Source organism: Oncorhynchus nerka, linkage group LG24, assembly GCF_034236695.1.
Source record: "Oncorhynchus nerka isolate Pitt River linkage group LG24, Oner_Uvic_2.0, whole genome shotgun sequence".
NCBI classification, from domain to species: Eukaryota; Metazoa; Chordata; class Actinopteri; order Salmoniformes; family Salmonidae; genus Oncorhynchus; species Oncorhynchus nerka.
Window position 1 is genome coordinate 44,772,739 of NC_088419.1, and position 22,943 is coordinate 44,795,681.

Below are 22,943 nucleotides of genomic sequence, written 5' to 3' on the forward strand. Positions count from 1 at the left end.
TCCAGTCCAGGCAGGATAAGGGTGAGGTCTATGTCTGAAGGAGCTGTGTGTGAACTCACTCTAAATACCAAATACTGACAGACACACAGACATACACACATACACACTGGGGCCTTGTGTCTGGCCAGCTGCATCGGTCTGCCTCTATCTCACTTCTATTTCTTCTCACCCTTTCTATTTCTATCTTTTCTTTTTCAACATTTACCCACAGTTTCTTTCATCCACTAGTTTCACCCTTCTACCTACCACCTGTCTATATCATTCTCTCTTTGATCCACCTCTCTTTCATTCTCTTTTTCCTGTCTCACATTCCCCCTTCTCTCTTTCTGTGTGGTGACAGATTTATCAATCCAACTCACAAATTGGATAATTACAGTGTCGTGTTTGTTGGTGGGAGACACATTTCTGTGTTCGTGAACGTGTCTAGGCTAGCTATATTTGGAGATGTGTTCAGAGTTTATCTGGTGTGTGTGTGCTTGTGTGTGAGGAGAGGTCTGGCTACGTTGTCTATTTGGAGCTGACCTAAAGGTCTGGCTGTTTTGATTAATCATGGCAACATCTGGCCCAAGTTTATATGTTATTATGTTGACTTGGAGAGGTATGTTGTAGTGTTGGCCACTAACCCAGGCTAACTTTGAGAAAATACCATGGCTTGTACTTTACCTATCTGAGCAGGGGCTGGTGTGAACTGTGGCGTAACTGTCTGGACTGTGGTGATCAGAAGCGCTGAGATGGGCCAGTAGTTTTTCCTGACTACTTGACCAAGATAAACTCTGAGTTACATGGTCACATGGACAGGAATAACTGTGGATGAGAGAACTGGTGGCTGGCTCATATCAACCTTGCTTTTTTACTGCTAGGATTTAACGGAGAGGCTGTTGGCCATCTGGAAAGGCTGACTGGTCAGTCGGGATAAGGCAAAGGCAGCCAGGAACAGCTTGTCTGTTTCCTAAGTCATAATGATGAATCCAAACTATTTGTTTACCAAAGAACACGGACACAGTAGCACTGCAATCTGTTAAATCACTGACCAGTAGGATTATAATGGAGAGAAAGGACTGATAGACTACTACTGTAAAGCCCTGTGCTCTTGTGTGGGTTATACTGGCTGGTACTGTATTAGTAATTATACTTGTGGTTAACCCCCTCTTTTTCTTCCCTCCTTTCAGCTCAAAGTTTATCAGCTAGCTACCATTAGCAACCACATCAGATGGTTTATACTGGGGTGGCTAAGCCCCTAGTTTTCCCTACCCTCTGTGACGGTAACATTGCTATTAGCCACGTCTGTCATTATGTCATCCTCTCAGACAGTGATGGTAATGCTATGTTAGCGGCTAACGCTACGTGAGATGCGTCATCCTCTAATTTGCCCCTTAAACTGCAGTTGTTTGGCTTAGTTAAGTATACCTTAACTGGTTATTGCAAAGCATGTTCTTAATGCAGGGAATTTCTGTTTTGAAGGTTTTTGAAAAGTGTAAAAAGGGCTAAACTTAAATAAAAGCAAAAGCCCTCAAACTATAAGGTTTAGTTAGTTACATGTAAGGAAACACGCAACATATGCAAGTCTCTCATGTCTCTCATTTCCCTGAAATTGGCTGTTTGGATTCATGGCATGCACACGTATGAACTTAGCTCTGTATCTTTGGGCCTGACCAAGACGAAAAACCCAAAATAACAAGTAGCGACTGTTTTCCTGTTTCTTAACATATTTTATTCCCCATTGGAGAGTATTGCAATAGTTTGCTTGTGCTCTTTTTTATTGTCTCAAATGTTCTTTGATGTCCCATTAACCGTGTAGCTCAGTGAATCCGCTCCACTCTGGGTAGGAAGGGAGAGAAGAGAGATAATCAGGCAAACAGCGCGTTAACAACAGGAAGTACTCCAGCATGTCCTGCCTGAGACATCGACATCAGACCAGCCAGGGATGAGGGATTGCCGTTTAAGGGATTGTTAAAGAGCATAGTCAGAACAACAAATATCCAATTATTCCATGCAAAACAATTGCACAAATCATCAGGAGGTATACAGCAAGTAACTGCATGCTTTTTATGATCAGTAAACATCAATTGATCATGTCATTTCAGATGTGTGAGGGTAGCGATCTATCAATATTGGCCTCCATTAATTGGAGATTTGAGTGATATAAAAGCAAACTATACCTGACAAGTATGAATGATTTATTTCAATTTCCCATCCTTTGTGGGCTCTGCCTGTCAAGCAGCAGAAGGACTCATTTGCCGTTGTACTGTTTCCTTTGCAAGTTACCGGTATAAACTTTGTACAGTTGGTAAACAGTGGTAAGTAGCCCTAATGTACTTATAGATGACCTGGAGCCAGTGGGTTTGGCGATGAATATGTAGCGAGGGCCAGCCAACGAGAGCATCAGTGACAAAATGGATGGCACTGTGATAGACTGCATCTGGTTTGCTGAGTAGCTTGTTGGAGGCTATTTGTAAATGACATCGCCAAAGTCAAGGATTGGTAGGATAGTCAGTTTTACAAAGGTATGTTTGGCAGCATGAGTGAAGGAGGCTTTGCTGCGAAATAGGTAGCCGATTCTATATTTACTTTTGGATTGTAGATGCTTAATGTGAGTCTGGACGGAGAGTTTATTGTCTAACCAGACACCTAGGTATTTGTAGTTGTCCACATATTCTAAGTCAGAACCGTCCAGAGTAGTGATACTTGTTGGGAAGGTGGGTAGCAAATTGGTTGAAAAGCTTGCATTTAGTGTTACTAGCATTTAAAAGCAGTTGAGGCCACGGAAGGAGTGTTATATGGCATTGAAGCTCATTTGGAGGTTTATTAACACAGTGACAAAAGAAGGGCCAGAAGTATACAGAATGGTGTCGTCTGTGTAGAGGTGGATCAAAAAATATCACCAATAGCAGGAGCGACATCATTGATATATACAGAGAAAAGAGTCGGCCTGAGAATTTAACCCTGTGGCACCCCCATAAAGACTGCTAGAGGTCCGGACAACAGGCCCTCCGATTTGACACACTGAACTCTATCAGAGAAGTAGTTGGTGAACCAGGCGAGGCAGTCATTTGAGAAACCAAGGCTAATGAGTCTGCCGGTAAGAATGCGGTGATTGACAGAGTTGAAAGCCTTGGCCAGGTCGATGAATACAGCTGCACTGAATTGTCTCTTATCGATGGCGGTTATGATATCGTTTAGGACCTTGAGCGTGGTTGAAGTGTACCCATGACCAGCTTGGGAACCAAATTGCATTGTGGAGAAGGTATGGTGGGATTCGAAATGGTCGGTGATCTGTTTGTTAACTTGGCTTTTGAAGATTTTAGAAAGGCAGGGTAGGATGGATATAGGTCTATAACAGTTTGGGCCTAGAGTGTCTCCCCTTTGAAGAGCGGGATGACTGCGGCAGTTTTCAAATCTTTGAGGGATCTCAGGCGATATGAAAGAGGGGAGAACAGACTAGTAATAGGGGTTGCAAAAGAATTTGGCAGATAATTCTAGAAAGAAGGGTCCAGGTTGTATACCTCAGCTATCTGGATTTGGGTGAAGGAGAAGCGGAGGGGGGCTTGGGCAAGTTGCAGGAGTGGGTGCAGAGCTGTTGGCCGTGGTAGGGGTAGCCAGGTGGAAAGCATGGCCAGCCGTAGAAAAATGCTTATTGAAATGATCGTAGATTTATTGGCGGTGACAGTATTTCCTATCCTCAGTGCAGTGGACAGCTGGGAGGAGGTGCTGTTATTCTCCATGGACTTTAGTGTCTCAAAACTTTTTCGAATTAGTGCTACAGGATGCAAATTTCTGTTTGAAAAAGCTAGACTCAGCTTTCCTAACTGACTGTGTATATTGGTTCCTGACCTCCCTGAAAAGTTGCATATCGCGGGGGCTATTCGATGCTGATGTAGAACGCCATGGGATGTTTTTGTGCTGGTCAAGGGCAGTCAAGTCTGGGGTGAACCAAGGGCTATATCTGTTCTTAGTTCCACATTTTATTAATGGGGCATGCTTATTTAAGATGGTGAGGAAAGCACTTTTAAAGAGTAACCAGGCATCCTCTACTGACGAGATGAGGTGTTTTAGGGAACACTGAAGTGCTTTAGGGAGCGTTTGACAGTGATGAGGGGTGTTCGCATTACGGACGCAGGCAATGAGGCAGTGATTCTGGTTGAAGACAGCAGAGGTGTATTTAGAGGGCAAGTTGGTCAGGATGATATCAGAGGGTGCCCATGGTTACAGATTTAGGGTTTTACCTGGTAGGTTCCTTGTTAATTTGTTTGAGATTGAGGGCATCCAGCTTAGATTGTAGGACTGTCGGGGTATTACGCATTTCCCAGTTTAGGTCACCTAACAGTATGAACTCTGTAGATAGATGGGGGTGATCAATTCACATATGGTGCCCAAGGCACAGCCGGGGGGGGGGGGGTGTCTATTACAAGCGGCAACTGTGAAAGACTTGTTTCTGGAAAGGTGGATTTATAAAAGTAGAAGCTCAAATTGTTTGAGCACAGACCTGGATAGTATGACAGAACTCTGCAGGCTAAAGCTGCCCCATTTGGCAGTTCCATCTTGTCGGAAAATGTTGTATTTGGGGATGGAAGTGTAGGACATCCGGGTTGGTGGAGTGTGCTTAAGCAGTGAATAATACAAACTTAGGGAGGAGGCTTCTAATATTAATATGCATGGGTTTTACAGTTACTGAAGTCAACAAATGAGAGTGCCTGGTAAATGGGAATGATGCTGGGGGCTGCAGGGCCTGGGTTAACCTCTACATCACAAGAGGAACAGAGGAGGAGTAGGATAAGGGTACTTCTAAAGGCTATCAGAACTGGTCATCTGGTGTGTTCAGAACAGAGTGTAAAGGAGCAGATTTCTGGCCGTGGAAGAATAGATTCAAGGCATAATGTACAGACAAGGGTATGGTAGGATGTGAGTACAGTGGAGGTAAACCTAGGCATTGAGTGACAATGAGAGGTTTTGTGTCTAGAGGCACCAGTTAAGCCAGGTGAGGTCACTGCATGTGTCGGGGAGTGCAACAAAAAGGGCTACGGCATATTGGCTCTACAGTGAAATAAGACAATAATCGCTAACCAAAACATCAATAGCAAGGCATATTGACATTAGGGAGAGGCATGTGTAGCCGAGTGATTATAGGGTCCAATGAGTAGCAATAGATGAGTCAGGGAGACAATTCAGTAGTCGCTACTACAGTAGACGAGCTGGAGACACAGCGATTCAGACAGCTAGCGTGCCGGGGCTAGCAGATGGGCCTCCGGCGACGTCGCAATGGATGAGCCTGTTGAAACCACCTTGGACTGTTTTGCTAGCACAGACTTGAATATGTCCAGAACACTTTTTTAACCGTATACATGGAGGGACGCTTCTCCCTCTGTCACAGATGCCATGGTTGCCCTTAGTTTGAAGATGTAATCTGGACAGAGGTGTTTTATATAACAGTCTTCTTCTGTGTGTAATCTTTGACTCTCTCTGCATATTTGCAATATTTTGCAATATTTGCAAAACCTGACATTTCTCCATCTCCTTTCTATCATATTGTAATTCCACTGATTTCAAAACTCAGATGATATTATTTTTTTTACGCGTTAGAAAGTATTACCTACACATACTGACCAGCTCATGTTAGACAGAAGCGTGCTACATGGCAGACCAATCCAAACTCATCTCTCGGCATGTCCAGCCAAGCCATGATCTCAGTCAATCATGGCTAGCAGGAACGTCCCTGTCTTTTCTCTGTGGCTAAACCAACTAGGCTCGTAATTTTAACACTTTTAATCTTATTTACAAGTTTGTTAGGGCACATGAAAGTTCACGTTCCAGAAGACATTTCTGCCAAAAAGAAGACTTGAGGCTGTAATCGCTGCCGAAGGTGCTTCAACAAAGTACTGAGTAAAGGGTCTGAATATTTTTGTATACATTTTCCCAAAATTCTCAAAACCTGTTTTCGCTTTGTCAATATGTAGTATTGTGTGTAGATTAATGAGGGGGGAAAACAATTTTAGAATAAGGCTGTAACGTAACAAAATGTGTGAAAGTGAAGTCTAAATCATTTCCGAATTCACTGTACTTCCATACATTTTTTCAACTTGTTCCGGGGTAACTTCAGACGAGTCTTGTGGAGTGTCCTTGAGCAAAACAGAAAACACCATTGTGTTCGTGATAGTCTCATCTTTCCATAGAGGAGTCATAATATTTTAGGCCAAATCGCTCAGAAGCTACAGGCAATTTTGTAAGAAGACCGATTTTCGGGATGTGTCATGGTCTGACAAACATCGCTCTAGCTGTCACCTTTCGCCGCAGATGCGGTGGATGCGACGTATCCAATGCAAAATAACAGATGGCTCTAGCTTAAACTGACAGGTTTAATGGAGATTGTTTGTATTATGCTAATTATATATCTGCGGAGTGCGGTGTTCAACCTTATGGGGAGCAACTTACGATTAGTGCAGTCATCTTAAGATAGCTAGGTGAGACAAGATATCACAATCTTATCAAGTACATTTTCTCTCAAAGTATTTATCAGCAGTTAAGATACTCTTAAAAGAGGTAGGGGGCCTCCTGAGTTGCGCAGTGGTCTAAGACACTGCATTGCTGTTGCTAGCTGTGCCACTAGAGATCCTGGTTTGAGTCCAGGCCGTGAGACCCATGGGGTGCTGCACAATTGGATACCAAGAAATTGAGGAGAAAAATGGGGTAAAAGTGTGTTTTAAATTCGGAAGATGGGAGGGACTCAACTGTCCTGACTTGTTCCACCATTGGGGTGCCAGGTGAGCTTGTTCCACCATTGGGGTGCCAGGTGAGCTTGTGCCACCATTGGGGTGCCAGGTGAGCTTGTGCCACCATTGGGGTGCCAGGTGAACTTGTGCCACCATTGGGGTGCCAGGTGAGCTTGTGCCACCATTGGGGTGCCAGGTGAGCTTGTTCCACCATTGGGGTGCCAGGTGAGCTTGTTCCACCATTGGGGTGCCAGGTGAGCTTGTTCCACCATTGGGGTGCCAGGAGAGCTTGTGCCACCATTGGGGTGCCAGGTGAGCTTGTGCCACCATTGGGGTGCCAGAACAGTAGTGCTTTGACTGGAATGAGCAGGAGCTGCGATCCCATAGGAGGGAGGGCAAGAGACTAGAAGTAGCGGAACGGAATGCTCGGGTTGGCATGTAGGGTTTGAGCATAAGCCTGAAGGTAAGGGGGTGTAGTTCCCCATGCTGCTCCGTAGGCAAGCACCAGGGTCTTGAAGATGATGCGAGCTAAGACTGAAAGCCAGTGGAGTGTGCCAAGGAGCTGGGTGACATGGGAGAATTTATGAAGGTTGAACACCAGGAGGGCTCCTGCGTTCTGAATAAATTGCAGGGATTTTCAGTAGTCTAAACGGGAGATTACAAGTGCCTGGATTAGACATGCTAGGATGTTGTAGAGCATGAACCTGCAGTAGCGAGTCACTGCTTTAATGTTTGCAGGGTGTTGTTCAGGGTCACTCCAAGGTTGTTTGCACTCTGGGAGGGGGACACCATGGAGTTGACAACCGTGATGCAGTGGTCTTGGAGCAGGCAGGCCTTCCCTGGCTGGAAAGCAGCACCCTTCTGTCAAGGTTGAGCTGGAGGTGGTAGGCCAGCATCCAAGCTGAGATGTCTGCCAGGCACGCAGAGATGCGTGTCGCAACATAGGTGTTAGAAGGGGGGAAGGAGAAGAGTAGTTGAGTGCCATCCGCATAGCAATGATAGAGACCATGTGAGGATGTGACGGAGCCGAGTGACTGTGTAAAGAGAAACGGGCCTAGAACTGAGCCCTGGGGGACACCAGTAGTGAGAGCATATGGTACAGACACAGATCCTCTCCACACCACATGGGAATGATCTGCCAGATAGGTTCCAATCCAGGAGTGTGCAGAGCCTGAGATGCCCATCCCTGAGAGGGTGGAGAGGAGGATCTGATGGTTCACGTTGTTTTAAGGCAGTGGATAGGTTTAGGAGGATTAGAACAGAGGAGAGTGTCGGCTTTGGCAGAGTTGAGAGCCTCTGTGACAGAGGAGAGCGATCTCAGTTAAGTGAGCCGGCCTTGAAGCCTGACTGGTTAGGGTCAAGAAGATCTTTCGAAGAGAGATAACGAGAGTTGGTCAGAGACAGCACACTCAAATTCTTTGGAAAGAAAAGAAAGGGATATCGGTCTGTAGTTTGACATTCTTGAGGAGGGAGCTTCTCTGTCCAACTTGACAGATGCAGCCAGTGGTCAGGGATGAGTTGGATACAGAGGAAGAAAAGTAGAGTGAGGGAGTGGAAGGATGATAGGTCCTTCTGACATTTCCGTTCAGCTGCCTACAGCGAGTCACTCAGCCACAGAGCGTGAGGGGAAGGTCAAGCCGGCCAGGAGGAAAGGGGACAGAGAGAGTCAAATGATGCGGAAATGGAGGAGAGTAGGGTCAAAGAGGCAGAGTTAGGAGACAGGTTTGAAAAGGATTTATCAGAGAGAGGCTTGAAGAGTAGAGAGTAGTAGGAGAGAGAGTGAAAATTGCAACTTATGGGTAGGGCTGAGTGGTGATGCGTTGAGATTAGTAGGGGAACAACCTCTAGTGAAGATGAGGTCAAGGGTATTGCCTGCCTTGTGCGTGGGAGGTGACTGGGAAAGGGTGAGGTGAAAATAAGAAAGGTGGAAAGAGCTTATTAAAGCGTTGGGAGGTTGAAGTACAATGAGCCATCGTCAAGAAATTTGATTATTAAGGTGTCAAGCTCATTGAGTAACTTTAAAGGCACCTGGTGGGTGATAGATGACAATGTTAAACTTGAGTGGACAGGTGACAGAGACAGCATGGAATTCAAATGAGATAAAAAAATATCCTTAATTCTATCTACACTTAGGAGAAATGAGTAGCCCTGTGCCTCCACCGTGACAACCAGATGCTCTCAGACTATGAGAGAACACGTTGTCAGATGAAGAAAAAGCAGCTGGAGTAGCGGTGTTCTCTGGGGTGATCCATGTCTCCATCAAGGCCAAAAAGTCTGGGGACTGAAGGGCAGCTGAGATGGCTGAGATGACCTTGGCATTCTTGACAGGATGGGTTGTGCGCGCAGGGTACACAAAATTAGAAGGACTGCAACTAAGGGGTGTGGAGCGTCTGTAAAGCCTACAGGAAGAGAAGCAAACAGGTATAGAAAACACACATAGTTGATGAAGTTATAGAAGAGCTAAATGAGATCTAAAATAACTAGGGAATATACTCAAGTGAGAGAGTGGTGTGGATCCTTCCTCTCCTATCTCCGCAGAACCATTTCATTTTTTTGCCAAGTGACTAGCGCTGACACGACCGCCACGGAAATGGCCACGGCTAAAAAGAACAGGAGAGACTGAAGTACTAACACTAATTGCTAATTGCCTAGAAGAGGTGAAGAGCACACCTCACGGTTCCTATTGCTGGTTGCCTAGGAGAGGTGAAACCATTCCCCCTCCAATAAAGCCACTGATTACCAGTCACACATTACCCTGCCCGTTAATCCTTGTTGCAGTGTCAACAATCAGCTGCAAATTACGTCAGCAATTCACACAACAGGTAGGCCACTGGGAAGACAGACAGCACTTATATTAAATTGCCCTAGCTAGCAAAAAGACAACAAAAGATTAAGAGAAAAATTATACCCATCAGGAGTCCTCTAGTTATTGATTTAAAGAGATGTTGTTGAGTCAAATGAGTGTACACTGCAAAACTTGTCATCCTCACGTACGTGTACACGCACAGAATTCTGTTTCCTCTTTCTTTGTGTTTTTTTCTCAGAGATGCTGAAGATTTAGTCAACCTTCTGCTATCAGACGGAATCAAGTGAGAATTGCTTGTGTCAACTGTGTCTATATGTTTGAGTGTATGTGTTAAAGCATTGCATGTGGAGTCCACACTACATGACCAAAAGTATGTGCTTGTCGAACATCTTATTCCAAAATCATGGACTGATATGGAGTTGATCAACCCTTTGCTACTATAACAGCCTCCACTCTTCTGGGAAGGCTTTCCACTAGACGTTGGAACATTGCTGCGTGGACTTTTTGCTGCGTGGACTTTATTCCATTCAGCCACAAGAGCATTAGTGAGGTTGGGCAATGATTTTCGGCGATTAGGTCTGGATCGCAGTTGGTGTTCCAATTCATCCCAAATGTGTTCGATGGGGTTGAGTTCAGGGCTCTGTGCAGGCCGGTCAAGTTGTTCCACATCGATCTCGACAAACCATTGCTGTATGGACCTCGCTTTGTGCACGGGGGCATTGTCATGATGAAACAGGAAAGGTCCTTCCCAAAACTGTTTCCACAAAGTTGGAAGCGCAGAATCGTCTATAATGCCATTGTATGCTGTAGAGTTAAGATTTCCCTTCACTGGAACTAAGGGGCCTAACCTGAACCATTATTCCTACTCCACCAAGCTTTACAGTTGGCACTATACATCCTCCGAACCCATTTTCGTCCATTGGACTGCCAGATGGTCAAGCGTGATTCATCACTCCAGAGAACATGTTTCCACTGCTCCAGAGTCCATTGGCTGCAAGCTTTACACCCCTCCAGCCGACGCTTGGCATTGCGCATGGTGATCTTAGGCTTGTGTGCGGTTGCCATGGAAATCTAATTAATGAAGCTCTCAGGCGAACAGTTCTTGTGCTGGGCGAGTGTCGAAGCCGAGGGGCAGACTATTTTTTACACGCTATGCGCTTCAACAGTCGGCACAATACCCTCACTTACTGATGACCGGGGCATAAATTTGATGAACTGACTTGTTGGAAAGGTGGCATCCTATGACGTGCCATGTTGAAAGTCACTGAGCTCTTCAGGAAGGCCATTCCACTGCCAATGTTTGTCTATGGAGATTGCATGGATGTGTGCTCAATTTTATACATCTGTCAGCAATGGGTGTGGCTGAAATAGCCGAATCCACTAATTTGAAGGGGTGTCCACATACTGTTGTGTATATATATATAGTGTATCTGCAGAATTGAAGGGCATCGGGGGTTGAGTGAGAACAGCCCATGGGAAGTCAGAGAGGAAGAACAGAGTGACAGTTGAGGGAAATGAGGGGTCCAATCCCATTGTCAGTGTATTTCCATTTTCTTACCTGGTGTCATGTTTAAGCTGCACCTACCATTATTCTTAACCTTATCTTTACAATCAGTGGTATAGATGAACTAATTGTTCTTTGATTATAAAGTTGTTTAATCTCCTCACTCAGCAGTGTGTGTTTTCTTGTGTTCCCCTTGCAGGTTCTGCCGTTCCCCAGTCAGGTGGTGTATAACCGCGTGGGGAAGTGTGGCAGCAGGACAGTGGTCATCCTACTGAGGTTGCTGGCAGAGAGACATCAGTTCAACCTTGTCTCCTCAGACATCCACAACAAGACACGCCTCACCAAACATGAACAGGTAAGACGGGGGTGGGGAGAGAGATATGGGTGGAGGGGGTGTATGTTAGTGATGCGCGGGTCAGGTGTTTGTAGCAACCGCCCAACTATATGTGATAAAGTGAAAATCTGAGGCCCGCACCCGACCCTAACCCACAAATCTAGAATATGCGCTGTACAGTTCCCTTTTTTTCTTCAACATTTATTGAACAACACAGAGAAGTGGGAGGGTTGCCTTGTTGTTTGATGACTGGAAGGAGCCACAATACCTTTGTGCCTTTATTGAGTGATGTTCTAATGCTACCACTTTAAGCTGTTGTACAGCAGGCTACTGTATTGTCCATTCGTTTTTAAATGAACAGGCTAAAGGGATGGGGATGTCTTTTCATGATTTCTGAGAGCATCTTAAGGACATCAGCACAGCATTTATAGAGGAAGTGCTGTGTGTGTTTAAAGCCGCATCCCTCAGAGACATGTTGAAATGCCAGGCTGTGCCACTGGAAATACCAACACAAATGCCAACATCAATGAAAACATTACTGAATGGCAGGATTTCTGAAGGATTAAAAAACTGCCATTCTCTCAGAGGGGAGGGATCCCTGGCTTTCTCATCCAATGGGTTTTGAGAAGTATGGGAGGGGAGGATGTGAGGATTATGCAATTGAGATTCTCCCTACATCTCTCTCTCTCTCTCTTGTTGTTAATCTTCCTTTATTCTAGTGGTATTTTGGGGAAATTAGAAAGCTAATTAGGCACACCTGTCTTGTGGTAGGACCTCTCTTGGGTGTCCTCCATCAGTGCCAGACCGATAAAATATGCCTTTCTATAAATTACACTTCCTGCCGTCTAACACCAACATAAGCAGGCATGGCTTGTTAGAGGCCCTGTGCAGTCAAAATTATGTTTTTTATGTGTTTTGTATCATACTGTACAATAATCGATAAAACCAACACTGTAAAATTGTTTTTATCAGTGTTATTTCCTGGTTTGCTTTGGCGGGTGTTTCGGCTTGCCTGGTGGCAACAAAGAGTTCCAAACCTCTCTGCCAATAACGGCTAGTAATAACAGCTTTCAGTTTCCCCCTCCCCACTCAGACCACTCCCAGACAGTACTAGCAAAAATCTTGTTGAGAAATATTGTATTGTTATTGTTAATATTGTTACTGATAAATGATTTGATATTTTTTTAAACGCTGCATTGACAGACTTTCTCAGACTCCTGAGAGAGGAGGAGAATGATGATGAATATTTGTGCTATTCTCTATGTGGTCTTGTTTCATATCCTCATAGGATTTTTCCATCAGTGTTTACGACTAGGGGGCAGTATTTTAATTTTTGGATAAAAAACGTTCCCGTTTTAAACAAGATATTTTGTCGTGAAAAGATGCTTGACTATGCATTTAATTGAGAGCTTTGGATAGAAAACACTCTGACGTTTCCAAAACTGCAAAGATATTGTCTGTGAGTGCAACAGAACTGAAACCCAGATAAAAATCCAATCAGGAAGTGCCTCGTTTTTTGAAACCGCCTCATGCCAATGACTCCTTATATGGCTGTGAATGAGCTACGAATGAGCTTACGTTTTCTACGTATTCCCCAAGGTGTCTACAGCATTGTGAAGTCTTTTCACGCCTTTCTGTTGAAGAATAGCTGTAAGGGACCACATTTAGCAAGTGGTCACATGATGTCTCCCGCAGAAAATCTTGCGGAAAATACTGAGGTAGCCATTTTTCCAATCGCTTCTTATGAGAAACCAATTGTCTCGACGGATATATTATCGAATAGATATGTTAAAAACACCTTGAGGATTGATTCTAAACAACATTTGCCATGTTTCTGTCGATATTATGGAGCTAATTTGGAAAAAAAGTTTGGCGTTGTAGTGACAGCATTTTCCGGTCGATTTCTCAGCCAAGCGTGATGAACAAACGGGAGCTATTTGCCCCTGAACAGGCAGTTAAACCCACTGTTCCTAGGCTGTCATTGAAAATAAGAATTTGTTCTTAACTGACTTGCCTAGTTAAATAAAGGTAAAATAAAAATAAAAAAATACATGGAAATATAGATATACCTCTCCTTAATGCAACCGCTGTGTCAGATTTCAAAAACACTTTACGGAAAAAGCAAACCATGCAATAATCTGAGACTGGTCTCCTTAGCTCCAGTCTGGCTGGGGACTGGAGTGTTACACCAGCCTTTGGCAAGCCTGCTAATGCATTTACCCAGAACCAATGCTCTCAGCCTGGGTAGCTGAGGTCCCCTAGACTCTGGAGCCCTACTTACCTCACCATATCGCATAGTGACCTGTGTGTGTCTCTCAGGACCTGAGGGAGCGATGGGTTTATTTCAGCGTGGTCAATAATAGCAACCCAGCTTTTCTCTGTGATGCTGTGTTCTCTCTCTGTCGCCAAAGATGTTACACAGCAGGCGCAGCTCTGCCATGGATCGCATGTACCTGTATACTACCTACCACGGTTACCCAAACATTGAGAAGGTCCTGCCGGCCCTGGCTTGGAGTAGCAGACTTTTTCAATCATTTCCTATATAAATAAAAAAGGGGAATGTCTGACTGTTTTGCTGCGCTGATATTTTAATCAACATTGGTAATGTGCATAAGAGTACTGTGTGTGCCTTCGCTGGCAAAATCAATGCCATAAACAATTGCGTTACCACTAAAACCAGATTTTGGTCCGTTTTATATATCCCTAGTTGTGCTCACTGAAATTGGCATATTTGCGCACGTTTTTAAGGGCACACCCTCCCATCTCAGCGCAAGTGAGCGGATGTTAGACAGGCAAATTCCTGAACCGGTCGTAAGGGCTGGAAAATGCTAGTGCACCACTTTTTAAATGACGAAATTGACGAAACTTCCGCCAGCCGAAAATGGAGCCATTTATTGTTCATTTGCAGCTAAACCAAAAAAACATCATATGTTGCATCGATAATAGTCGGAAACATTGATTCTATTTAAACTTTTACTACAACTTATAAATAGGATCATTTTGGTCATGAAGTCAGTATCTTCCTAAACCTAGATTTGTGAGGTTATGTTCCTAGATCCGTTGGATATTTGAGGGTTGGGTTTCTGATTTCGATCATTCGCTGATTGCGCTCTATCCTGCCTCGGACTTGCTTACTACAGCGTGTAGCTTGTGCTTGATGGACGATAGTTTGACAGCTTGCTGAAGATGTAGACATGTTTCTTCACATTTATCAGCGCAGCAATGCGCAACATGGTAGTAGGCTATAAGCGCGAATGTTCTGTTTAGCGGAAAACACCCTTGTCAAAAGTGACCCGCAAATGCATTTATGCATGTAATGCTTTTATTATAAAGGTGCATTTTTTATATAGTGAATATTATCTTCCCCAAACTCGAAACTCACTTTCTTATGCTGGGCATCATTCATAAGTGATACAATATAATTCACAAGTGATAGGCTAATATTGTCACCCATCGGAATATTCTCGATTTAATCGTGTCTTTACATATGCTAAATAATATTTACATTTACATTTAAGTCATTTAGCAGACGCTCTTATCCAGAACGACTTACAATATATGTGTGACATTTGTTTTGATGTAGAATGGACCATTATCATGCATCTGTATCGAAACAGGGGCAGCGGGAACAAATAAATGTCATCTATGCACTTAAATAACGAATGAAGGACGCTTTTCCCCGTGGTTTATGTTTATGCCAGCCAGGTAGGCCAACCGACACTGTGAATGATTGAATTCTGTATTCAATATAGACAAGAAAAATACTGTAATTTGTGTGTTATTAGTTTAAGCACACTATGTGTGTCTATTGTTGTGACTTTGATGAAGATCAGATCAAAGTTGATGACCAATTTATGCAGAAATCCAGGTAATTCCAAAGAATTCACATACCTGTTATTGCCACTGGGCTTTATCAACAGGAAGCCCCACCGAGGGCTAACAACATGTGATGTTATTTAGCTGCTCTCAATAGTGGGAGATGAGGGGATCAGGGATCTCGTTCCAGCTTGTATGACGTCCATTTCTGGCGCAGTCTAAAGGGGGTCTCGAAAACACCATTATGTCGATGTTAGGCACAGTGAGGTGGAACCTTCTAATTGATTTCTCTGCTGAAACCAACATGTGAAATGAATGTGTAATACATGACATATACTAAATAATATATGTGTGACATTTGTTTTGATGTAGAATGGACCTGTATCACGCACTTGGACCTGTATCGTGCTTCTACACCTGCATTGTTCGGGGTTTTGGGTTTCTGTACAGCACTTTGAGATATCAGCTGATGTAAGAAGGGCTATATAAATAAATTGTTTTTGATTACAACTATTCCATCATCGCCGATTAAAGCACACAAAGGTTTAGAAAATATGGGTCTAAATGTACTCTGTGTTTGGTTCTGGTTCCATCCTGGAGAGATTTACTGTTTTTGATTCAAGTATAGACTAGTAAAGTCATTTCTCTTGATGTGTGTCTTTCAGGTGGATCTTATGAGGAACATCAGCAACATCCCTCAGCCCTTCCTGTACACCAGACATGTCCACTTCCTCAACTTCACCAGGTAACTGCAGCAGAGCACACCACGTATGACAACTGAAGCAGTTGATTCCAGGATCTCAATGGCACACAGAATCACCTAAAACAGTGGAATGTACTATTCTTACTATGCTTGGCCAAAGTTTATTTTAAACTGCTCCTATAGTTTACATTTTCACAAAAGCCTTGACTAATGGATATTTGGAGAGGAAATGTCATTTTATGCGTGTCTCCTTATCAACTAGGGCCCAATACTGCCCCACTGTGGAAAACCTTATACTGTGTGTACACTGTATAAATGTGTGTCCATCCATCTGTCCCTCTGTCTGTCAGGTTCAGGATAGAGCAGCCCGTCTACATCAACATCATACGGGACCCCATTAACCGTTTCCTCTCCAACTACTTCTTCCGACGTTTCGGGGACTGGAGGGGTGAGCAGAACCACCTCATCCGAACACCAGGGATGAAGGATGACGAGAGATACCTGGTGAGATTCTTCCTTTATTGATAGAAGTGTATCAATTTCTCTCCCTGCCTGTTTCCATCTGTCATGTCGGGGCCAACAGCCTAGGTCTTTGCTCTCCTCGCCTTCTTTCCATATGCAGCATCAGTATGAAGGCTAATGATCCAGAATATTAATTAAGTCCAGTGTCATTCTGACTTCAACAGTAACTGTATGACTGAGTTATTGGCTTGTACACAGTCCTTCCATGTCTCCATCTGTTTCAACGTTAGTCAGGCAGGGGCGAGTCTAGGATTTTTTAGTGGGGTGGCAAATAGGGGGGGGGGTCAAGAACCAGTCATGGGTGCCCATAGGAAATCAGCAAATTGTGTCACAAATCTCATTGAAAATGTGCTAAAACTAAAATGCATTGTGTTGAATAATTGTTTTAACTGTTAATTTGTATATGTCCTAATTTATTCCATAAATCAATTTGAAAATGAACATTCACTTTAGAAACATCATCAGTGGTAACTCCCCCTCCAAGGATTCATTTCCCTCCAAGGACTTTCTAGAAAGCTTATTTTGGTCTACTGCAATTCTACACCATTTAAAAGTTCTAAAATGCTATTTGGAGTACAGAAAAAACAAGCAAAAATGAACCACTGTTTTTCTACTCACCATGATGGCATAATTGATAACTAATCAGGTGCGGCAAAGCATACTGTACTCTATTAGTTACAGCTTTGTGGTATTGGATTTAGGGATCCCTGAAAGTTCCTTGTAGCAGTTCTACAATAAATAAAAAAATGTATGTATAGTACTTGAAGTTAAAGGGTACGTGATGTGGCATGGGAAGGAAGGGTAACCAATTGTTTTCCCCTTGTGGGCTGTTGCCATCCCTCCCTCTCTACCATTCTTCTATCGTTCCTTGCTCTCAACCCAGAACCGCTCAGAACTCAATTACAGACTTGACTGAGTTAGACCACATCTGACGGTTAGTTAGAGACCTGAACTCTCTCTCTCTCTCTCTCTCTCTCTCTCTCTCTCTCTCTGTCTGTGTCGTTTTCCCCCGCAGTAGGCAACTCATTACTCTGTGGTGGGATTTGACATCTCATGCTTTTCTAATGACATTTACTGCTTTCATTTAATCCTCAAACTGTTGTTTCTATGTGATTTGTGTGCGTTTTTTTTTTTTGAGTGGATGTCCCATTTAAGTAAGGTTCAAAAGGTAAGACGTGCTGTGTCATTAAGGGTGGGCTTGATTGGTATAATCTGTGTAGAGATGGAGTCTTTCAGCTGATATACAGTAGGAATTTCCCTTACTGCTCCTTCAATCACTCATGTTTGTGGGTAGACACACACACCAGTGTGTTGTCAAAGGCCCTCACAACAACCATAACCGGCAACATTAACAAACACAAATAGTGAAGTGAACGTCATCGTGGCTGGAGTGAGTCTGAGTCTGACTGTTGGTAATTAAGTTCTGCTCAGCGTCCCAGGAGTACCGGAGCATGTGAGTTGAGTTATTAAAGTATGCAGCGCAAGAGGCCCCCTCCTACAGTAAAGGGGGACTGCCGCTGTGCTACCCTGGCAGGCTCACCTGAATGTGTGCGTGTGTGTGTGTGTCCTGTTAGCACCCTGGCCTATACATCCCAGTGCGTGTGTGTGCTGAGTTGCTACTGTGTCAACACCTTTAGCCAATCCAGTCTGAGCCATAGAATTCAGCAGGGTCTTTCCCCTCTCTTTCCCCTGTAGAGCAGCAGCAGAACAGCAGGCCAGCCTGACGTACATTAGTCCAGCAGAGCCCTGCTCTGAGCACTGCTCTGTGACTACAGGAAGTGTCAATGAAAGAACACTGTCAGTTTCCTCAACCATGCCTTGGCTCTACTAATGCACGTCTTATTGAAACATTCCTGTGGTAGACTTCTTACCTTTTCCATCGGCCCCACTCTCTCTTTACACACTAACACGCACACACACACATACTTATACACACCGTCATGTGAACACACGCGCATTCTCTCTCTCATAAATACAGTCATGTGAACACGCACGCACAAGCTTTTGTAGTGAGTTGTTTGGCTATGAATCATGTGTACCCTCCCCACACACAAGCTTCAGAGAGGATGCCCTGGCAGACACCCAGCATTGCTCATGTCAAGGCATGCCATGCCTACGCATTAGATAGTGAAAGAGAAACTTGCTCCCACTGTAACCAGTTGAGAGCCTAGCATGGCTTCCTGTGTGTGGGGGGACCAGCCAACGTTGCACGTGTAATTTCCTGTACGTTCTCTTCCTCTGCCCTCACCTCTCCCTCTCCTTCACAGAAACGTTTTTGTCTTGTCCACAGTCTGTGATTACGGAGGGAAGGAGATGAGGCCCAGAAGGGCTTTAAGAATTGGGACACAGTTGTCATGGAAATTCACAGGGACACTCAAAGTCAATCTTAAATTAATAATTGTTTATTGTCAGCGCGCTGGAGAGTTTCCAACCAACTCATTGCACAGTAGTACAAATGTCAATCAGGAGCTCTGACTTGGCAGACCCAGCAGTTGTCTGTGTATAGCCGTATATAAAGACAAGTTATATTAGCATGATTTAGCATAATTCATTAATCATGACTGTTTTTTTTCATTCATGTGACAGACCAACACCTCACAAGGCTTCTTTCTCTCTATGCGGAGACCTTGAAACTGAGATATCTTTAGTTCGTTTTCAAAACAAGATCTGGGCGTACTGCCAAATTGCAGCTACTGATAGTGAGGATTTGTACTGTCAGCCACTTGCATTAGTTAAGAATAGCACAAACATTAACATTTCCCTTACACGGTCATTGTTAAAAATTCCTCCTGTTTGCTGCCACTGGCATTTTCAGAGGCCATTTCATAGAAACAGTAGAGTCAGATAATGAATAGATCACATCTATGCCTTTATCCTGAGAGAGACAGACAGCGGCCTTAGCCAAAGGGTCACTTGACATTAACACAATTCTTGTGTGTTCTGCCAGTGTTCTGGGTTCTCTTCAGTACTTGTCATTCATTTGAAGCCTCTTCCAGTTGTTCTGCTGGCTGTTGTCAGTGAACATGTACAAGTGGGGAGAACAAGTATTTGATACACTGCCGATTTTGCAGGTTTTCCTACTTACAAAGCATGTAGATGTCTGTAATTTATAATAGGTACACTTCAACTCTGTGAGAGACGGAATCTAAAACAAAAAGCTGCTTGCCTATTGTCCTGTAGCCCATCCCATCCTTGTGCAGGTCTACAATTTTATCCCTGATGTCCTTACACAGCCTTCTGGTCTTGGCCATTGTGGAGAGGTTGGAGTCTGTTTGATTGAGTGTGTGGACAGGTGTCTTTTATACAGGTAACGAGTTCAAACAGGTGCAGTTAATACAGGTAATGAGTGGAGAACAGGAGGGCTTCTTAAAGATAAACGAACAGGTCTGTGAGAGCCGGAATTCTTACTGGTTGGTAGGTGATCAAATACTTATGTCATGCAATAAAATACAAATTAATTACTTAAAAATCATACAATGTGATTTTCTGGATTTTTGTTTTAGATTCCGTCTCTCACAGTTGAAGTGTACCTATGATAAAAATTACAGACCTCTACATGCTTTGTAAGTAGGAAAACCTGCAAAATCGGCAGTGTATCAAATACTTGTTCTCCCCAATGTAGGTACTAGGGATGCACAATATATCGGTGAACATATCGGAATCGGACGATATTAGCTAAAAATGCCAACATCGGTATCAGCCCGATGTCTAGTTTATGCCGATGTTAAAAACCGATGTCAAAGATGACGTGCATACCTATATAAAGTGACGTAATGACGCCATGCAAAATGTTGCGCTACACATGCATCACAGCATTCCTAACCTTGCCCACAATGTCTGCTGTGTGGATCAAGCAGTCAACAAGTCAAGCAGTCATTTGAAAGAGTAAGAATATTTCAGCGAGACAACTCAGGTGAAATCCATTAACGCCAAGATAATGGAGTTCATTGACCTTGACAATCAACCGTTCTCTGTTGTGGGTGATGTTGGCTTTCGCGGACTGGTCGAGCACCGTTACACACTACCAAGTGTGGTATTTTTCAGATGTTGTCCTACCGGAGTTACACAGTAATAGTTTCACTGCTATTAGCTTCACGACATAGATACTATGGAATGTGGTTATTTTAGATGACTCCTAGATGATGTTGTTTTGCTATGTTTTTGGGGAAGAACATTGTTTGCATCCATGGGCTTTTTTTAATGACCAGGACTGTAGATGCGCGAGACAACTTTACCAGCATCATAGCATACGTATCGATGAATCGTTGTGACATATGAAATACGAGTGATAGTGTAATCAATGTGTAATAGCTACGTAAAAAATGCATGAACGCATTAAAATATGTGACATGCAGTCATATTCAGGTCCTGATTGGTCAACAAGCTTATTCGACACGTCAAATAGTGTTATTTGACATGTATCTTTTTTTGACACGCAAAGACCCAAATGGCGTTCCATAGAAATCCTGAGAATATTGCTTCCTGTATTAACAGGTCAGTCAGTCAGAGAGGCTTATGGCCCACTGGTGGGCTACTGAAGAAATTAAATACGCTAAAACTATCATCGACAAAGACAGGAATAGACGGGTGACCCTTTCTCTCATATTGCGTTGACTGCAGGGTTTGCGGGTTTAAAACGAAACGTATTATGTTTTTTTGGTGGGAGGAATAGAGAGTTTGAGAAATTGAAGGGGGGCGCAAGAACGAGCTTGGTCTGATCTCAAAGCCCCAGTACATCTAGGTTTTATAGCGCTTTCGTTAATGTTACATCATCGTGGCTTGGCCCCAGTCTGTCCCTGTGTGAATACAGGTGTCCACTCAAAGCTAATGAATGATTAATTAAGCTGATATGTCATGTTTCCTGCAAGGTCTGTGTCTTGGGTTTTGACCTGACTGTACACCAGGTGTCCCAGTATCATTAACACCACAGAACCCCACACAGGACCAGAGCTGGGTGAGATGTTGTAGCGTTTAACCCATTACAAACAGGTACCAGGTCTGACCTGCTTTTTAAAATTATCAACACCCTTTAACCTGTATAGACTGGTACCTGTTTCAACTGAGAAACATTTTTGAAGTATTTATATATATGTGTGTGTGTGTGTGTGTGTGTGTGACATGGGTTTAACTCTTGTGTTTGTAGCAGAAATGTGTTTTTAATCTTTCTTTTTTAAATTTGGTCTCAGTGGGCCTCCCTCGTTCAGTCCACTGGTTAAACAGAGAAGTGGTTTAGTGTTTCACTGCTACTCTCCAGTGGCTCCTATTTTTTTCACTGAGGCGATTTTTGACATGAGGGAGAGAGGATGGTAGAATTAAATTGGGATGTTAGTAGCATGGCCAACCTAATGTGGCTAGCTGAAGAGACCAAAGGTTGCCATCGTTTCTGTTTGATTGGTCTGCATTACTAGTCAGTTAACTGTCATCATTCTGGACATATAATAATAGTATCAACCTCTAACTACATTTTACGCTTGAGATAACCTACACTCCCAGATTACCTAATATCTGAATTGTAACCTTGTGGATATGAAGCTGCATGTCTTATTTTTAGGCTGTTAGAAAGTGGTTTGGGGCCAGAGTGTCTTTACCAATGATAACCAGGAGAAAAGCAGTACGAGTTCCTAAGAGAGAAAAATACTTGGTGAAGGGTTCCCCCTAGTGAGAGTAATGTAGTATTACAGTAAAGCTGACGATTGTCTGACTTTCTGATTGTGTTTCTGATTGGCTGTCTCTTCTGTCTCCCTCCTGTCCAGGACATCAATGTCTGCATCCTGGAGAATTACCCAGAATGTTCCAACCCCAGACTCTTCTACATCATCCCTTATTTCTGTGGACAGCACCCACAGTGCAGGTAAGAAGATCTGTATTGCATCGTAGAATCAGGCTCCAAATTTGGAGTAAAGAAATGTTATAATAGTCACACATTGTCCTCGCTGGTATTCATATTTTTGCGACTGGTAATGTTTAGTACATTATTAGTGGTATTAGAATTATCATTGGTTATACTTTCCTTTGGGTTGACAGATATTTTCTTCTGACTGTGTCTGTTGTTCTGTGTGTTTCAGAGAGCCGGGAGTATGGGCTCTGGAAAGGGCCAAACAGAACGTTCTAGAAAACTTTCTTATCGTGGGGATCCTAGAGGAGCTGGAAGATGTCCTGCTCCTTCTCGAGAGACTGTTGCCTCACTACTTTACTGACGTACTCAACATTTACAAGAGCCCAGGTACACACGCAAGCACACCCTGGCCTGTAAACACCACGTTACACTGCGTTTAAATGATTCACATTTAAGATAATAGTTAACTCCAAAATCAACGTTTGTCAGAAGTTTATTTTCATACCTCCAAAAACGGTCTACAGTAAGACAGCATTAGAAGAAAGGATAATTAGCTAAATACTACATCTTCAAATATAAAGAACTGGAACACAAAACTACTGAATCAACACGGTTGATAAAACACAGAAGATCAAACACAGAGGACATAGAAGGCGCAGTATGTGTGACTGTGTTGTGATGAAAGTTGGGGTGTGTGTGTGTTTTTGTGTTTGGAAAA

General features: G+C 43.5%; 1 protein-coding gene across 1 annotated transcript in view; it reads left to right on the forward strand.

The window, feature by feature from the left end:
* Positions 1–22,943, forward strand: part of usta (uronyl 2-sulfotransferase a) — a 159,544-nt gene that overhangs the window by 124,214 nt on the left and 12,387 nt on the right. Inside the window, exons 3-7 of the mRNA XM_029631924.2 lie at positions 11,214–11,369; positions 15,830–15,909; positions 16,218–16,371; positions 22,143–22,240; positions 22,455–22,612. Of these exons, the coding sequence (XP_029487784.1) occupies positions 11,214–11,369; positions 15,830–15,909; positions 16,218–16,371; positions 22,143–22,240; positions 22,455–22,612 (646 nt within the window). The remainder of the gene's footprint in view (positions 1–11,213; positions 11,370–15,829; positions 15,910–16,217; positions 16,372–22,142; positions 22,241–22,454; positions 22,613–22,943) is intronic.